This window comes from Podarcis erhardii (genome assembly GCF_964252035.2).
Source record: "Podarcis erhardii genome assembly, chromosome: 9".
Taxonomy (NCBI): Eukaryota; Metazoa; Chordata; class Lepidosauria; order Squamata; family Lacertidae; genus Podarcis; species Podarcis erhardii.
In genome coordinates, this window is record NC_138512.1 from 77,242,164 (window position 1) to 77,259,280 (window position 17,117).

Consider the following 17,117-nt stretch of genomic DNA (forward strand, 5'->3'; position numbering starts at 1 on the left):
AGAAAAAAATTAACTTTCGTTTTTCAAATTTTTTGTTTCTTTTAAATGCAAAAGGCAACATTGGAATTAATTTGTTTCTCTTCTTTAACTATCTGTCAAAAGACGTTCCATTCACAGTCAATGAACTTCCCCAGAAATTTCTGTCTCTGACACCCCGTTCCCAGGTTTGAGACAGTGGAAATTTATCTTTCTTTACTCTCTCTCCTGCAGGCTTGAACAGTCAAAATTCCTCCCTCTTTTCTCCTGCTTCCAAGAGGGGTTTTGGTGGTTAAAACTGAAGGAAATTTAGACCTTTATATATGACTTTCCAGACTTTAGCTTGCACAATTTTTGCTTCAATCTATTTACAAAAGCGGAAGGCGGACTTCCTGTTTAGAACCTTCCCGCTTTGATGCCAAATTAAGATGTTTCTTAGTCCAATTTTCCGTTCTACTCACGGGTACTTGTTTAGAGTCCAATTGTCCACAGGAAAAAGTCAGCGCTCTCCGGCAACGGCTGTGCGGCTTCACTCCGTAAAAATAGCGGTCGATTCAAAACACCGCGCCGCTCACCCCACGTCGCTTCGGATCCCCGAAAAGGGGTTTCCTTGCGTGTAGGGGGGGGTGCTCCTGGTGTCAGCCGAATCCCACGTTCCCAGGCTTCCTCCGCCTGGGATTTTTAGAGGGTCTCCGCCTTCGCCGCGGCAGCAAGACCCGATTTTCGCGGAGCGGGTTCCTCTGGATCAGAGGAATTCCGCCATTGCCGATGGCGCTAACCCGGAAGTCCGAGAGAAAGAAAAAAGATTTGGGGGGGTTGTCCTGCATCACAGGCTGAGCCAGGGACGTTCTTCCTGAGTCCAAACCAAACCTGTCTTTTTAAGGACAGAAGTGGAGATGCGTTGCCCATGATGCAATTCCTCCAGTTTATGACATCAGAGGCAGACTCCCCACCCAATGCAGTCATGTTTCAAGGGGAAGGTTCACAGAACAGGCAGCCCCTGGCAGGGAATCCTGGGTGCGGCTGATGCTCAGCTTGGCTTGTTTATGCCAAATCTGGTTTTCCTGCGGGGTCTTTTCTGCTCTATGAAGCCTGGAAGGTGGAGAGGGGTGCAAATGCTGAACTCTCCTATGCACAAAGCAACCCAGTGCATTATCTCTGTGGGAGTCACCCAGAACTTGCTCTGGCGCCCTTAAAATAAAGGGAACAAAACCTAAGGAAAGGAGGGGGCGATGAAGGAGTGGGCATGAGGCCAACTCGGCGGTGCAGGACGTAAGGAAGGCACAGAGAAGATGCCCATTTTCTGAAGGAGGTAAGCCCTGGGTGCTAGGTAGGCCCACAGATCCTAATTGCAGATATTTTAGAGCAAGCTGCAGCTAGAAGGCAGGCGGAGAGTTAAAAGCACTCTGCACGTGCTTAGATGCCCTCTTTGTTGTTGTTGTTTAGTCGTTTAGCTGTGTCCAACTCTTCGTGACCCCATGGACCAGAGCACGGCAGGCACTCCTGTCTTCCACTGCCTCCTGCAGTTTGGTCAAACTCATGCTGGTAGCTTTGAGAACACTGTCCCACCATCTCGTCCTCTTCCATCCCCTTCTCCTTGTGCCCTCCATCTTTCCCAGCATCGGGGTCTTTTCCAGGGAGTCTTCTCTTCTCATGAGGTGGCCAAAGTATTGGAGCCTCAGCTTCAGGATCTGTCCTTCCAGTGAGCACTCAGGGCTGATTTCCTTCAGAATGGAGAGGTCTGATCTTCTTGCAGTCCATGGGACTCTCAAGAGTCTCCTCCAGCACCATAATTCAAAAGCATCAATTCTTTGGCAATCAGCCTTCTTTATGTTCCAGCTCTCACTTCCATACACCACTACTGGGAAAACCATGGCTTTAGATGCCCTCTTACTAATTTATTTTGCAAAATTTATATGCCGCTTTGTTGTAAATAAAATTTTTAAAAAAACCTTAAAGTGGTTTATAACAGAAGAACAAGAAGAAGAAGAAGAAGAAGAAGGAGATAAAAGAATAAGACAGGTGTGGTGAGATGGGTTAGTGCTGTTAACCAGAAGGTTGGTGGTTTAAGCCTGTGAGAAGTAAAACACTGGTTCCTAAGATTTAAAGTCCCAGGACCTTTTAAAATAAATTCTGGGCAAAATTGATGGAACAGATATGTTATTGAGAATATACACTTGCAAGTGGGTGACCTGAAAAAGCAGGCACACCCAATCTCATCAAAACATGAATATTTATTCCCTGTCTCCGAGCGCAATAAATAAGAGCAACATTTATTCTGAAAAGGCAATCAAAAAGCAACATAAATTATTCCTCTCAGAGCCCAACCTGGGACAGCTCTGAGCAGGATTCCTGCATTTCAGGGGGGTTGACTAGATGACTCTCGGGACCCCGTCCAACTCTACAACCCTATGAATAAAACTATCAATAAGAAAAACCGACAGCAATAATCTAATACTGTTGAAAAGCTGAAATATCAGCAGACTAAAAACAGAGCACAACTCACAGCACCACCTTTCTAAACTTCTGGGTAGGCTGGTTTAAACAAAAGGCTTTTCGTAGGTGCTGAAATGAGTACAGCCCAAGGCAGCTGCCTGATTTCGATAGGAAGGGAGTTCATGTGGGAATGTTGTGTATAGCAGGAGAGGATATATTGATTAAATATTAGCCTTACTCACTCATGCTAGTGAGTCAAGTAGCAGAGCACATTCCTGTTATAAAGCAGGAAGTTAGCTTGCAGATTCATTTGAATCTCTTTAGTTAAGCAATCCAGTCCGGCTTGCCCAGATTGATTTATTCCTGGTAAATCCCCTTTGGATCCCTCTCAAAAGAATAAAGACACAGCAGTCTTTCTTTGAAAGTAACAAGAAGTTTACTTACATTTAGTTCACAGTGTGATCCCTGAAGGCAGGCTTTGGCTTGTACAGTGGTACCTCGGGTTAATAATAATAATAATAATAATAATAATAATAATAATAATAATAATTGTTACAGGTTACAGATTCTGCTAACCCAGAAATAGTACCTCGGGTTAAGAACTTTGTTTCAGGATGAGAACAGAAATCGCGCGGTGGTGGCGCGGCAGCAGGGGGAGGCCCCATTAGCTAAAGTGGAACCTCAGGTTAAGAATGGTTTCAGGTTAAGAGCGGATCTCCGGAACGAATTAAGTTCTTAACCCGAGGTACCACTGTACTCAACTTGAAGTGTGGGGGTTTGGGAGCAGGATGCTATGTGCATGCCAGGAAGGAAATGATGAGAATTCTGCCCCGATAAGGGTTGAAATCTGCAACCTGCGCATGCATCCTGCAAGGGCCGGGTGAGGGTCCAAAGCTCTCCGAGGCAGACTGGTGGGCAGTGTGATTGTGACGGGAATTTTGAGGTCTTAGATATATGTTAAATGTTCATAAGTGTACCAACTAAGCACAGGAAGGCCGACCTGGAACCATTTTGATTCCCAAACTGAGCAAATGTTTTCTCTGCAAGGTCAAAGTGGGAAACCTCCCCATTGTCTCTTTCCTCACAAATCCTGTCTTAAGGACACATTTAAGTTATGAATAGGGCATGAGCGTGACTCTGTGAGGTTGGTGAGCCAAAAGGGAAGAAATAGAGCTTCCACCTTCAGGGGCAGTCTACCCCTGAATACCAGGAGTGCGTGTGTGTTGGGACATACCATTTTCTCCTTCGCCTCAGGCACCAAGATTTCTTGAGCCAGCCCTGACTGCTGTGATCCAGGGCTCTTTCTTCCCAGACACCTGGTCTTCCTGCTCCTCCTGCGGTGTTATGCCCAGAGCCTGAGCCGCCATCGCAGGCTTCTCACTCCAGCCTCCTCCCTGATCTCTCCACCTCCAGGGACGCCCCGACACCTTGGGAGAAGTCTGCCCCCTGCCGCCTTTCCTGCCATGGACCTATTTGCCCGCTTTGAGGAGTTCCTGGACATCGTGGTGTGCTTGGGCTTCCTCTACTTCCTCTCCTACAGCTCCCTCTTCCTCTTCTACTTCCTCCTCCTCGTGCCTTTGGCCTTCATCTTTGAGGGAGAGGAGACATTGAGAGCAGCAACCTCCTTCCTGCAATCTCCAGCTCAATAAAGGGTGAATTTGAATACACGGCGCTTTGGGAAATGTGAGTTGCCGAGTCTGTAGTGCTGTCTGTCTAAAGCCGTCCAGCGGGTGAATGGGGAAGGGTCTTGGGGCTGGCAGGTTAAGTTTGGTGGGCCAGGGAAATAGCCTGGTCCCATCTATCTTATTGCTTTATTATTCATTTCATTAAAAAAATGCTTGATTGCAAATATATGTACAACTAAAAGTTTTCTCCACCAGTGAGCACCTTCATTATTACAAGTATAAAAGCTAAAGTTAAAGGGACCCCTGACCATTAGGTCCAGTCGTGGCCAACTCTGGGGTTGCGGCGCTCATCTCACTTTATTGGCCAAGGGAGCCGGTGTACAGCTTCTGGGTCATGTGGCCAGCATGACTAAGCCACTTCTGGCGAACCAGAGCAGAGCATGGAAACGCCGTTTACCTTTCCGCTGGAGTGGTACCTATTTATCTACTTGCACTTTGAGGTACTTTCGAACTGCTAGGTTGGCAGGAGCAGGGACCGAGCAACAGGAGCTCACCCCATCGTGGGGACCTTTTGATCGGGAAGCCCTAGGCTCAGTGGTTTAACCCACAGCACCACCCGCGTCCCTAATTACAAGTATACATTCTATAAAATCTTAAATGAACCAGGCGTTTGCTTATACCGGTGAGACTGAGCGACTGTGTGCCTCAATATTTGTATAAGAAACGAAATTGTGCCACGCAGCCAAATAGCACTCATTTGAACTCTTCACTTCAGATACTTTTAGTTTATGAGAGACCTTTTCAAGGAGCGAAATCTGGCAAACGCTGAAGTACAAGCAGTCCAGATTACTGAGATTGAAAGTTTTCCAGGGTTTGGTAATGGAGCCCTCTTCAGAGGCAAGAGAGAAGTTCTTCATTTTTCAGGTCCTTAGGAATATACGGTATAAGCAGAACCTGCTGGACCAAGCCCAGGACCCTTCTAGGCCAGCATCCTGTTATCACAGTGGCCAAATACCCCTAAGAACCTAGGAATCCAGATAGACTGATTTGGACCTGGAGGTTCCATTAAAAGAGTCTGGCTGTTGGATCAGGCCAAGGGCCCATCTAAGTCCAGCATCCTCTTCTCACAGCAGCCGCCCAGGTAAGCAGGGTCCAAAAACAAGAGGTTTCTTCTCTCCTGTGGTTTCCAGCAATTGGTATCTGGAAGCATTTGCTGCTGTGGAGGCAGAAGATAGACCTCTTGGCTAGCAGACATCAATAGACTTCTCCTCCATGAATTTGTCCAAGATTCTTTTAAAGCCATCTATGTTCGTAGCCATCATTGGCTCCTGTGTCTGTGTTACTGAAGGGGAAGGAAAAGAAGCTCTTCTGCCCCTTAGTGCTTTATTATTATTACAAAAAAAATTATTAACAATTTCAACATAACAAAATTTCAAAACATATCATCTTCATTATTTCCCACCTCCCCAACGAACCCTCGCCTCACAAGGCTTCTCTCAGCTTCTCTCTCTGATTTCTCAACACATTTTGTTCTCTGCATACTGTAAAATTGTATAAATCCTTATATTATCTGTCTACTATATTAGGTAAAGGTAAAGGGACTCCTGACCATTAGGTCCAGTCGTGGCCGACTCTGGGGTTGCGGCACTCATCTCGATTTACTGGCTGAGGGAGCCGGCGTACAGTTTCCGGGTCATGTGGCCAGCATAACTAAGCCGCTTCTGGTGAACCAGAGCAGTGCATGGAAATGCCGTTTACCTTCCTGCCGGAGCAGTACCTATTTATCTACTTGTACTTTTTGGTGTGCTTTTGAACAGCTAGGTTGGCAGGAGCTGGGACCGAACAAGGGGAGCTCACCCCATTGCAGGGATTTGAACCGCCGACCTGATCGGCAAGCCCTAGGCTCTGTGGTTTAGACCACAGTGCCACCAAAAGGTGGGGGGCATGAATATATATATATTATAATAATAGTAGTAGAAGTGTCTGTGGGTTTTGTGAGCTGCTTGCGAAGGATCCATGGGCAGGTTTTTTAGATTGAGCAATGCATCTGCTGATCCAAAATACAAACAGGCAGAATGTGTGGTCCCTGTACAAAGGAGTGGGAGACCTGCAGAAAACCCATATCTAAGAGGGGAATTTGCTGGTTTCCTATTCCAATGCACCAAATGGATTTGGAAAACGTGGGATTTCAGGACCTTTCGCTTAGTGATACAGATGAAACACCCCTGGAGAATAGCCCGTGTTTGCTTGAACCTTGCAAAACTGGTTTCTCCTGAGTCTGACCGTGGGGGCAAGAAAATGTACCTGGTGCCCAAGACAGAGTGAACCCACTTTCACAGAAGCTTGACAGCTCTAATTAAGGCTTTGTGGGGTTTGGGTTTTTTTTTTTTTGCTCTTTGGGCTTTCCCCCCTTATGGACACAAGATGGCAACAGAGCTGCATGCGTCTTCCACATTTCAGCCCAGTTCAACGTATCCTTTTAACCATCTGAAGGTGGCACTAGACACATTGCTGGTGTTTTGCAGAAGGAATTGAACTGTATATACGAACTTCAGATCTGTGCAATTAAAGCGGATTCAAGCAAATCCACTTTGTATTTACCTGCTTCGAAAAAGCAGACTTGTAGTTTGGAAAGTGATAGATCAATGTATTGATGTCACGGACTGGTTAGACACAGGGGGTGGGCGTGGGCATAGACACCAGCTAGGGAACCCCCAAGGGAAGAAGGCTCAGAGCCAGGGGATTGGTGGTGGGATGACGATGGTCAGAGGGAGAAGAGGGAGCAGAATGGGAAGTGGAGGTGTCGGAAGCTGAAGAGGCAACAAGGTTTAGTGAGGAGGGAGAGGCTGTGGCAGAGAGCAGTCCAGAACCAGGGGCAGAAGCAGAGGCTAAAGAGGAGGGGGGCCAAGTCGCAAAGTGGAGGCAGGTTGCTGAGGGTTGCAATATGTCCTCTTTTTCCAGGACTCGTCCTCTTTTAGAGGATTAAAATTTCTCTCCGGGCGGATTTATAAAATTTGGCAAAATGTCCAGGTTGTTTTGTTTTGTTTTGTTTACAGTAACCCAAGAAAAATTGTCTAGTGCATTAGACTCAGATCTAAGGCACCCGGCTAAGCTAGTCTGCAGCAGAGAATCACAACAGAGCAACATCTTAAAGCATCTCCATCCTGTAAAAATCCCTTCTCTTGTGGCTGAAGTCAAAGGATGCTGGCTCAGTTACAAGATCTTCGAGGAGGAGTCTGGGAGGGCAAGAGTTAACACCCCCCCTGCCCTTAAAGAGAGCCCATATGTACATGTTAAACAGTTTAATAAATTGTTCTGTGCACACTTATTTTCACCAAGGTACTTTGATGTGGCAAGTGAAGGAGCAATATGTATTATTATTATTATTTTGTTGTTGAAAGTTAAGAACATTGCTACCAGCAATACATCACAGCTTCTATAGCCTACATATAGCAGGGGTATTTAAAATGAGAGTCGCCATCCACAGTTAAAAGTAGAAGTCGGCAAATGTGTCCTCTTTTTTGCTTTTCAAAATATGGCAGCCCTATGAGCTGAAGAAGCCAGGGGGTCTTCCCCCTCCTGCGGCGACCAGCTCCACTCCCCACTGGTCTCCCAGAACCCAAAGAGGTATGAAGAGGGCGGAGCAAAGATGGACAAGATAAAGGAGCCTCAGATTGTTTGGGAAGGGACTGGGGTAAGATCTGATGGGAAGTGTTGCTGCGCTAACTAATCTTGAGCTGTTTTGTTTCTTTGAATAAAGAGTCATCTTCACTGACACCTTGTGAATTATTGTTGACCGGGGACTCAGCTACATTAGTAAAGAAATGACGATCTGAATGCGCTATAAACATGCAACACCAGATGGCACAAGTGAGCAGGAAATTTTTATACACAATTCCTGATAGGTTCCCCCCTCTTTTGTTATAACAATCTAATTTCCGACTTATTTATAGTGGGGTCCCCCCCGTGTGTAGATCAACCCCTGATTCCAACCCCCACCTTGACAATTGAAAAGTATGGGATGAAGGAATGGTTATCCGTGAAATGTATCAACAGATCACAAGCCAACAAGGAGGAATGCTTGTTGTTATATAACACCTCCATAAACGCATCAGGAAGAAGGCTAAATAAAGACGAAACGTAGTCTAATATCAGTGTTAGCTTGTGCAAGCTTCCTGGGTTTTGTGCAAATGTGGTAGAGAAAGCTTTGCTGTGGATTTCAATCAGTTTTCAGTCTACCAGTGTTTTAATTTTTTAAAAGTTTTCCATTATTGTTGATTTTTCTTACTATGGATAATTGTACATTATTTTCTCCCTTTTTTTGGGGGGGGGGGTTTAAACCGCTGCAAGGTTTCATTTTAGTTTTTACAATCCAGCAGCACATAGATGGTAGAGAACAGACAAATAAATAAGTATGTTTGCTTGATTTTCTGCAAGCCGCACTGAAAGGCCAGAGGAGCTGCGGTCAGACCAAAAAGTGACCACGCTTGCCTTTTATGCAGATGAGCCCAGCTGGTTCTGTTTGTGACCTCAGTGGGATGGATTGCTGAGGGGAGCAGCCAGGCAGCAGCCCAGCAGTCAGAAGGGGAGCGTGGTTGGGGGTTGGTGGGGTGGAGGAAAGAGAGCAGGGGCACAGGACCATCTTTAGTGCCGGAAATAATGTGAGTGTCCAGCTGAAAGGCCAAAATCTGCCCGGACTGGGAGGTGAGCCTTGGAGGTGATGAGGAACCATCCTTCTGAAGTCCTTCTTTGAAACACTGAGCCTACAGGTGGGCAGGATCATAGAATCATAGTAGAGTTGGAAGGGACCTCAAGGGTCATCTAGTCCAACCCCCTGAAATGCAGGACTCTCAACTAAATCATCCATGACAGATAGCCATCCATCCTCTGCTTAAAAACTTCCAAGGAAGGAGAGTCCACCACCTCCCAAAGGGAGTCCATTCCACTGTTGAACAGCTCTTACCGCCAGAAAGTTATTCCTGGTGTTTAGTTAGAATCACATTTCTTATAACTTGAATTGGTTCAGAACTTGCCCTCTGGAGCAGAGGAAAACAGGCTTGCTCCGTCTTCCCTTTAGATATTTGAAGATGGCTATCATATCTCCCAGGGATGCAGGTTTCGCTGTGGGTTAAATCAGAGCCTAGGGCTTGCCGATCAGAAGGTTTACAACATATGCACATGAGGTCTTACCAACTGATCCTGGGAAAGGGATCTTGGGTTTTTACATGCGAATATATACATCACTTGGGTGTCTCTTAATTATTTAATGTAAGAATGAGCAAGAGACAAACTCCTGCTACCCTCTTTCATAAGATGTTATGGAGGAAAGTGGATCTCTCTTACTTTCCCCACACATGTGGTGGTTATGCGATAAGGTGAAAACTTACTAGGGAAATTAAAAAAGCACGTAAGAAAGAACCTAACACAAAAATTAAAACAAAATAAAAAAAATTCCTTCCAGTAGCACCTTAAAGACCAACTAAGTTAGTTCTTGGTATGAGCTTTCGTGTACATGCACACTTCTTCAGATGCACACTTCTTCAGATGCATGCACACGAAAGCTCATACCAAGAACTAACTTAGTTGGTCTTTAAGGTGCTACTGGAAGGAATTTTTTTATTTTGTTTTGACTATGGCAGACCAACACGGCTACCTATCTGTAACAAAAATTAAAAAAGCACGTAAGAAAGAGCCTAACACAAAAATTAACACAAGAACATCCTTAGCAGGGGTAGGATCTGACTCAATATTCGGTGGCAGTCATTGTTGGCAAAAGAGAGGCTGATCCAGTGGCGTAGCGTGGGGGCTGCAGGGGGGGCCGGCCGCACCGGGCGCAACATCTGGGGGGGGGCGCGCTCGCACTCGCAGCTCTCTGCCCCTACCTGGCTCACTCAGGGTTAGGGGCCGCAAATTACTTGCCTGGCCCCGGGTGCTGACAACCCACGCTACGCCACTGGGCTGATCCCAAACCCTCAACAAAAACTAAGCATGCAACTTAATCCATGAGCTAGTGAAGACTAAGTTAGCTTGGCAGGAAAATTGGCGGTGGTATGGTAAATTTTGACATGCACGCAGGAGCTTATCCTGACAGCCTCCACAGGCCTTGCCCCAAGTTAAAGGTAAAGGGACCCCTGACCATTAGGTCCAGTCATGGCCGACTCTGGGGTTGCGGCGCTCATCTCGCTTTATTGGCCGAGGGAGCCGGCGTACAGCTTCCGGGTCATGTGGCCAGCATGACTAAGCTGCTTCTGGCAAACAAGAGCAGCGCACGGAAATGCTGTTTACCTTCCTGCTGGAGTGGTACCTATTTATCTACTTGCACTTTGATGTGCTTTCAAACTGCTAAGTTGGCAGAAGCAGGGACTGAGCAACGGGAGCTCACCCCGTCGCGGGGATTCGAACCCCCCATCTTCTGATCGGCAAGTCCTAGGCTCTATGGTTTAACCCACAGCGCCACCCGCGTCCCAAAGGATAGTTTAAAAATGCAGACCCAAATCCCCCCCCTGCTGCAAAGAGCCCATGGCACAATAGCTGATTTATCAGGGTTAGCATCACTGCAACTTTATGCAGCGTGTCTGAGAGTAAGTTCCATTAAACACACCGGTCTCAACTTCTGCCTGCATAGGGTCCACTTGGAAAACACATTGAGCTTTCCCCAAGGATCTTAAGTCAGGTGAAATGCACACTCTAAGCTGCTAGCTTGAAGCGGGGACCCCATCAAAGGAAAGGAAAGACGTAGCCAGCCTCTGATTCCCTCCCTGCTAATCTTTGTATCCATGCCTGATGACAAATACCTTTGGGGGAGTTGTTGATCACACCTGAACAATACATTTAACCCCCCCCCAAGAATCCTGGGAACTGTAGTTTGTGAAGGGTGCTAGAAACCCAAACCCCCAAACTACAGTTCCCAGATCCTTTGAGTTACACCATGTGCTTTAACAGATGTGACCTCTGGTTCCCTATGGCTCAAATGCATGGCTTGCAAGTACCAGGATTATTGTGGGCCCGATTCTGTGGAATGCCCTCCAGATCTTCCCCATTGAATGTTGGGTGTTTGATGAGGACTTTTTTTTTAGTTCAGCAGGCATTTTGGGGACATTATTTTATTCTTATATACATAACTTAAGCTTTCACCTGTGGTTTGGGTTCCTTTAAAACATCATTATTAGTTGACTGATGAATTGATTTTATTGATTGTTCTGCAAACCACTTTGTGACCATTTATGGTGAAAATGAAAAGCAGTCCAGCAAATAATAAAAGATAATAATGCTAATCATCTGCCACAACTTAAAGCCTCAATGTCACCTCCATCACCTGTAAAGGGAGTCCAGCAATTGCCCTATAGATGACATCGTCACGCCTTCTTTCAAAAGGGCTGTGCTCCCAGGGGTGGAAAGATCAGTTCATTTTGGTTCTCTCAGTTACTCAATTTTCAAATTTTACATGCAGCTCTCCACATTCCTGCAGCAACCTGAGTTCTTTTTTTAATTCTCTTGAAAATTATTCAGCATTCTAGTGCAATTTTCTCCAGATAAACACATTTTTGTATGCAATTTTGGCTACGGTACACTCTTCCTCAAACAATTTCTCCCAACGGAATGCAATTTTGTACAGTACTTTCCTGAATATATTCATTTTTATGAACGCTTTTACCTAATGTGTGGATTTTTATTTTTTTTTGCAAACGTTGGATAACTGCCTTGCAAAATTCAGATAAGTACGAACTTGAGTGGATGGCTGTATTCTGCTCCCCACCTTGTTTCAGAAAGTACAAATTTCATTGATCAGCCTTTAAATGCGAACACAGTTGAATCTGCCCTCTGCCACATCCCTTGCACTCCACCTCCAGAGCACCATTGGTGGGATCTTTGCTTTGCAGGGAGTTGGGTCCCTTCCCACTTTACAGTTCTTTGATAAGTCCTGACCTGAAGGCCACTCACCCCCCCAATATACTCTTTATTAATTTTCCAAGTTTACCTTCTGTTGCCATTCTTCCACTGTTGGCAATTGCTGTTGTTTCCTGACCTGTGCTAACAATAGCCTCGCTGCTGTTGTTGCATATAAGAACAATTTCTGATTACACATTGCTATATCTTCTCCCACCACTCCCAACAAGAAAGCTTCCATTTTTTTCTGGAACATATATCTAAAGATCTTCTTTAATTCATTATATATGTTTTTTTTAAAAAATAATATTTATTAAAGTTTTAAAGGTTACAAAAGGAAAAAGAGAAAACACCAAGTTAAACAAAGACTAAACAATACATCACAATATAGAAAAAAGAGAATAGAAAAAAGAAAAAATAATTATAAAAAACAGAAAAACAGAAAAATAGAAACAATTAAAAAACACAACGAGCCTTCCCATAACTTATCTTTCATTTGCTTGTTTCCTTGACCTCCTCACACCTCCCTTTTTTGTATTCTAGTTCGGTTAGCTATTTCAGCAAATCCTTTCCATCTTTCCCAATTTTTATCCTATAATTTATCTTAATATAATGTAACTTTACCTTTCCTCCTTTCATCCATTAACAGTCTATTTTTACTTAGTCCTTTATAATATTTCTGTTAAAGCCACATAACTTCATTCCAGCCGCCTTCTAACATTCCTTAATTTTACAATGTTTCTGTAAATAAGCTTTAAATCTCTTCCAATCTTCTTCCACCGACTCTTCTCCCTGGTCTCGGATTCTGCCAGTCATTTCCGCCAGTTCCATGTAGTCCATCACCTTCATCTGCCATTCTTCCCGGGTGGGTAAATCTTGTGTCTTCCAGTACTTTGCAATAAGTATTCTTGCTGCTGTTGTAGCTTACATAAAGAAAGTTCTATCCTCCTTTGGCACCAATTGGCCGACCATGCCCAGGAGAAAGGCCTCTGGTTTCTTCAGGAAGGTATATTTAAATACCTTTTTCATTTCATTGTAGATCATTTCCCAGAAAGTCTTAATTCATGGGCATGTCCACCAAAGGTGAAAGAATGTGCCTTCAGTCTCTTTACATTTCCAACATTTATTATCGGGCAAATGGTAAATTTTTGCAAGCTTGACTGGTGTCATGTACCACCTGTAAATCATTTTCATTATATTCTCTCTTAAGGCATTACATGCCGTAAATTTCATACCTGTGGTCCATAACTGTTCCCAGTCAGCCATCATAATATTATGTCCAACATCTTGTGCCCATTTAATCATAGCTGATTTCACTGTTTCATCCTGAGTGTTCCCTTTCAACAGCAAGTTATACATTCTTGACAAGTTCTTACTTTTGGGATCTAACTGCTCTATTTCCAATTTTGATTTTTCCACCTGGAAGCCATTTTTTGTGTCCAGATTATATGCCTCCATTATTTGATAATAATGGAGCCAATCTCGCACTCTATTTTTTAGTTTTTCAAAACTCTGTAATCTATCTCCCCCTTGTTCCAAAATTTCCCAATATTTCAGCCATTTGGCCTCCATATTGAGCTTTTTCTGAGCCTTCGCTTCCATTGGTGACAACCACCTTGGAGTTTTATTTTCGAGTAAGTCCTTATATCTTATCCAAACATTAAACAGTGCTTTTCTAACAATATGGTTTTTAAACGCTTTATGTGCTTTGACTATATGTTTTCCCAATAAGTTTTCACCTTGTTGCATAACCACCACATGTGGAAGAAACTACTTTCTTTCACCCCACATTTCCAACAGTTTTTGCTTTCTGTTTTACACATCCTTGTTAGTTTGGCTGGAGTGAGGTACACCTGAAGGCCCCTCATTGGCTCCCTTTCCCCTTCCTGCTTCTGCTTCCATGCAGGTAACACCACGATGCTGCTGCAGCCTCTCTCCAACCCTCCCCACGCCCAGGGAGCGGGCGATGCCGTCCTCCAAGCAGGCTCCTTCCCCAAACTTGAGCGGCTTCTGAACGTTCTCCTCCTCCTGGCGGCTCTCCACTTCCTCATCCAGACGGCCATTTATTTCTCCTGCCTCTTCCTCATCCTGCCCATGGGGTTTGTCGTCTCCAATGTCATCTCTGGGTAAGTTGGAAGGGGAAGAGGGAGGTGAGCGTCTTGCCAAATGCAAGGCGGTTCTTTTAAGAACTTTCTGGTGGCAAGAGTTGTTGGGCAGTGGGACAGACGAGTTGCAAGGGACGCCCAGGGTCATCTGGTCCAACCCCTGCTATACAGAATTCTCAACTAAAGAGCCCCAGACAGATGGTCATTCAACCTCCAAGGAAGAAGAGTCCACCACCTTCTGAGCTCGTCTGTCCTACTGCCCAACAACTCTTTCCACCAGAAAGTTCTTCCTAATCTGCAATCTTGTAATTTGAATCAAGTGTTTTGGGGCTTCCCCTCTGGAGCAGCAGAAAACTAGCATGCTCCATCCTTCATGTGGCAGCCCTTTTGATATTTGAAGACCGCTCTCAGATCTCCTCTCACTCTCCTCTGTGGGAATGTTCAGGGAGGCAGGAGAGGATATATTGTTTAATAATATCCTTCCTAACTTGCGTTAGAAAGTCCCTTTACTTAGCAGAGTGCATTCCCCTTTTAAACACACAGCGGTTAGCTTGTTGCAAGCTTGTTTAAGCTTCTCAATATAGCATTCCTGGTAATCCCCTTTTCCCTCCCTTAAAAGAATAGACACAAGACAATATTGTGTAAAGGATTATAAAAGAAGTTTACTCATGCATTTAGTTCACAGATGGACCCCTGAAGGCAGACTTAGTTACAGATATATACATACATGTGAGTCAATCCCATATGAAGATAGTCTCTTTGTCCTCTGTTGGCTGAAAGCTGAAAGCCAACAGAGCATCTCTAGCTAAAAACAGCTGTTGCTTGTCCTTTTCGTTACCTGGACAGGTAAAGTCACGCCCACCTCTAGTCACATGCAAGAGGAAGTATGTCCCAGTCAGGAGGAAACAGGAAGTTTTCTATTGACTGGAGCAAACATCCTTCTGCAAGTCCACTCTAGGAAAACAAGGAATGTTGTACTTGACTGCTATCCATGTATCACATCCCACATCCTTTTCTCCAGGCTAAACATACCCAACTCCTGTGATCATTCCTCCAAAGGCTTGGTTTCTAGACCTTTGATCATCTTGGTCTCCCTCCTCTGCACACCTTCCAGCCTGTCAACATCCTTGTTAAATTGTGGTGCCCAGAACTTGACCCAGTAGAAAGCAGACTTAGAGCAAAGTCCATTCCCCAGAGCTTAACTGATGAGTGGACTGCATTAGACCACCTCTAGTTAACTTTCTGTCCCCTCTCCCCCTGGCAGCTGGTACATCCACATTCGGCACATCCTTGAAGCTCGCATGTCCCTGCCAGTTTATTTCATTTTTGTTGTATTTTCATTTTCATTTACAAACTTGCACTCTTTGCCTTAGAGACCTGCCTTGTGTAGGGATGTGAACAGATGCTGGGAGAAGATTTATTTATTAGCTATTATCCTTGCTTCCTCTCGTTTGTGAGTTCAGTAGAGTGCCATTCCTTTGCAGCTTAAAAGGAAGCTTAGATAGGCTACTCCTAGCCTTTTAGTTTAAGTAATCCAGGATGCTTTAAAGCAGATTGGATTATCCTGGTGTTTCCCCCCTTTTCCTCCTCTTAAAACAACAACCACACAGTCTTGTAAAAGGTAAAACAATAACATTCACTCAAAGTTTCTGCTGCAGAATAATAGATACAGTAGCTTTGTTCTGGCAGGCTTAAAATGGTAATTCAGTTACAAAGACATGCTTAAAGGTAAAGATAAAGGGACCCCTGACCATTAGGTCCAGTCGTGGCCGACTCTGGGGTTGCAGCGCTCATCTCGCTTTATTGGCCAAGGGAGCTGGCGTACAGCTTCTGGGTCATGTGGCCAGCATGAAGAAACCGCTTCTGGTGAACCAGAGCAGCGCATGGAAATGCCGTTTACCTTCCTGCCAGAGTGGTACCTATTTATCTACTTGCACTTTGATGTGCTTTCAAACTGCTAGGTGGGCAGGAGCAGGGACTGAGCAATGGGAGCTCACCCCATCACCGACCTTCTGATCGGCAAGCCCTAGGCTCTGTGGTTTAACCCACAGTGACACCCGCGTACCTATAAAAGACATGCTTAGGTCTAGTTTAAGATGGAGTTTCTGAGCTGTAGCTCAGACTTAGCAGTTGCTCTCACATTTCTACCTTGATGATGACATGAAGAGTAAGAAAAGAGGATGTGCTCAGGAAGGGAAGGACAATATACCCTCCCCGTGTCAGGGCACAGTGGGAGTGTCTCTCACAAAGTTCTCTCTAGCAGACTTACAGGAAAACTCTGTGAGCTTCAGCTTCTATCATGTGCCTATCTAGCAAACGTGCATTGTTGGTTTGACTGCATTTTAAATATCCCACACCTTGAAAAGGTAAAGGTAAAGGGACTCTGACCATTAGGTCCAGTCACAGATGACTCTGGGGTTGTGGCGCTCATCTCGCTTTATTGGCCGAGGGAGCCGGCGTACAGCTTCTGGGTCATGTGGCCAGCATGACTAAGCCGCTTCTGGCGAACCAGAGCAGCGCACGGAAACGCCGTTTACCTTCCCGCCGGAGCGGTACCTACTTATCTACTTGCACTTTGACATGCTTTTGAACTGCTAGGTTGGCAGGAGCAGGGACCGAGCAACGGGAGCTCACCCCGTCGCGGGGATTCGAACCGGCGACCTTCTGATCGGCATGCCCAAGAGGCTCAGGGTTTTAGACGACAGCGCCACCCACTCCCGCCCACACCTTGAAGCACTCCAGAGTGAGTCTATTTTGCTTCCAGCCACCTTGGAAATAGTCCCGCTTGCTTCTTCTTTCTGTCCTCAGGGCAAACACCATAATGGGCGCTGCATCTTCCGAGAACCTGAGGACGGGGCATGCCTTGTGCCAGGGGGCAGCGGGGGAGAGAGCCCAGCAGACGTCCTTCCACCTTTACGTCCAGGGGATCGAGGACCTGGTGATGTCCTTGGCGGTCGCTTACTTCCTGGTCCGTGTTGGGCTGATCTTCTGCAACCTCGTCTTCATCCTGCCCTTGATCTTCTTCCTCAGTGAAAGGAGCTGCTCTTGAGAGGAGCAACCACGAATAAAGGGAGAGCTTGGAAACATT

At 45.4% G+C, this 17,117-nt stretch overlaps 1 protein-coding gene and 1 long non-coding RNA gene across 2 annotated transcripts; both read left to right on the forward strand.

The window, feature by feature from the left end:
- Positions 1-925: 925 nt before the first annotated feature.
- LOC309349348 lies at positions 926-4,079 on the forward strand. The gene is made up of 2 exons (XR_014159864.1): positions 926-1,288; positions 3,826-4,079. It is a non-coding gene; the product is annotated as an uncharacterized lncRNA (long non-coding RNA).
- Positions 4,080-8,620: 4,541 nt separating this feature from the next.
- On the forward strand, positions 8,621-17,117 carry LOC309350373 (uncharacterized protein). Its single transcript, XM_081877418.1, has 3 exons — positions 8,621-8,741; positions 13,831-14,050; positions 16,838-17,117. Exons 2-3 carry the CDS (start codon positions 13,842-13,844, stop codon positions 17,076-17,078), a joined length of 450 nt encoding a protein of 149 aa, XP_081733544.1. The 5' UTR covers positions 8,621-8,741; positions 13,831-13,841; the 3' UTR covers positions 17,079-17,117.

Coding starts and splice junctions, on each gene's coding strand:
- LOC309350373 (XM_081877418.1), top strand. CDS start 13,842: ATGCTGCTGCAGCCTCTCTCCAACCCTCCCCACGCCCAGGGAGCGGGC. Junction 14,051..16,837: donor GTCTCCAATGTCATCTCTGG/GTAAGTTGGAAG, acceptor TTCTGTCCTCAG/GGCAAACACCATAATGGGCG.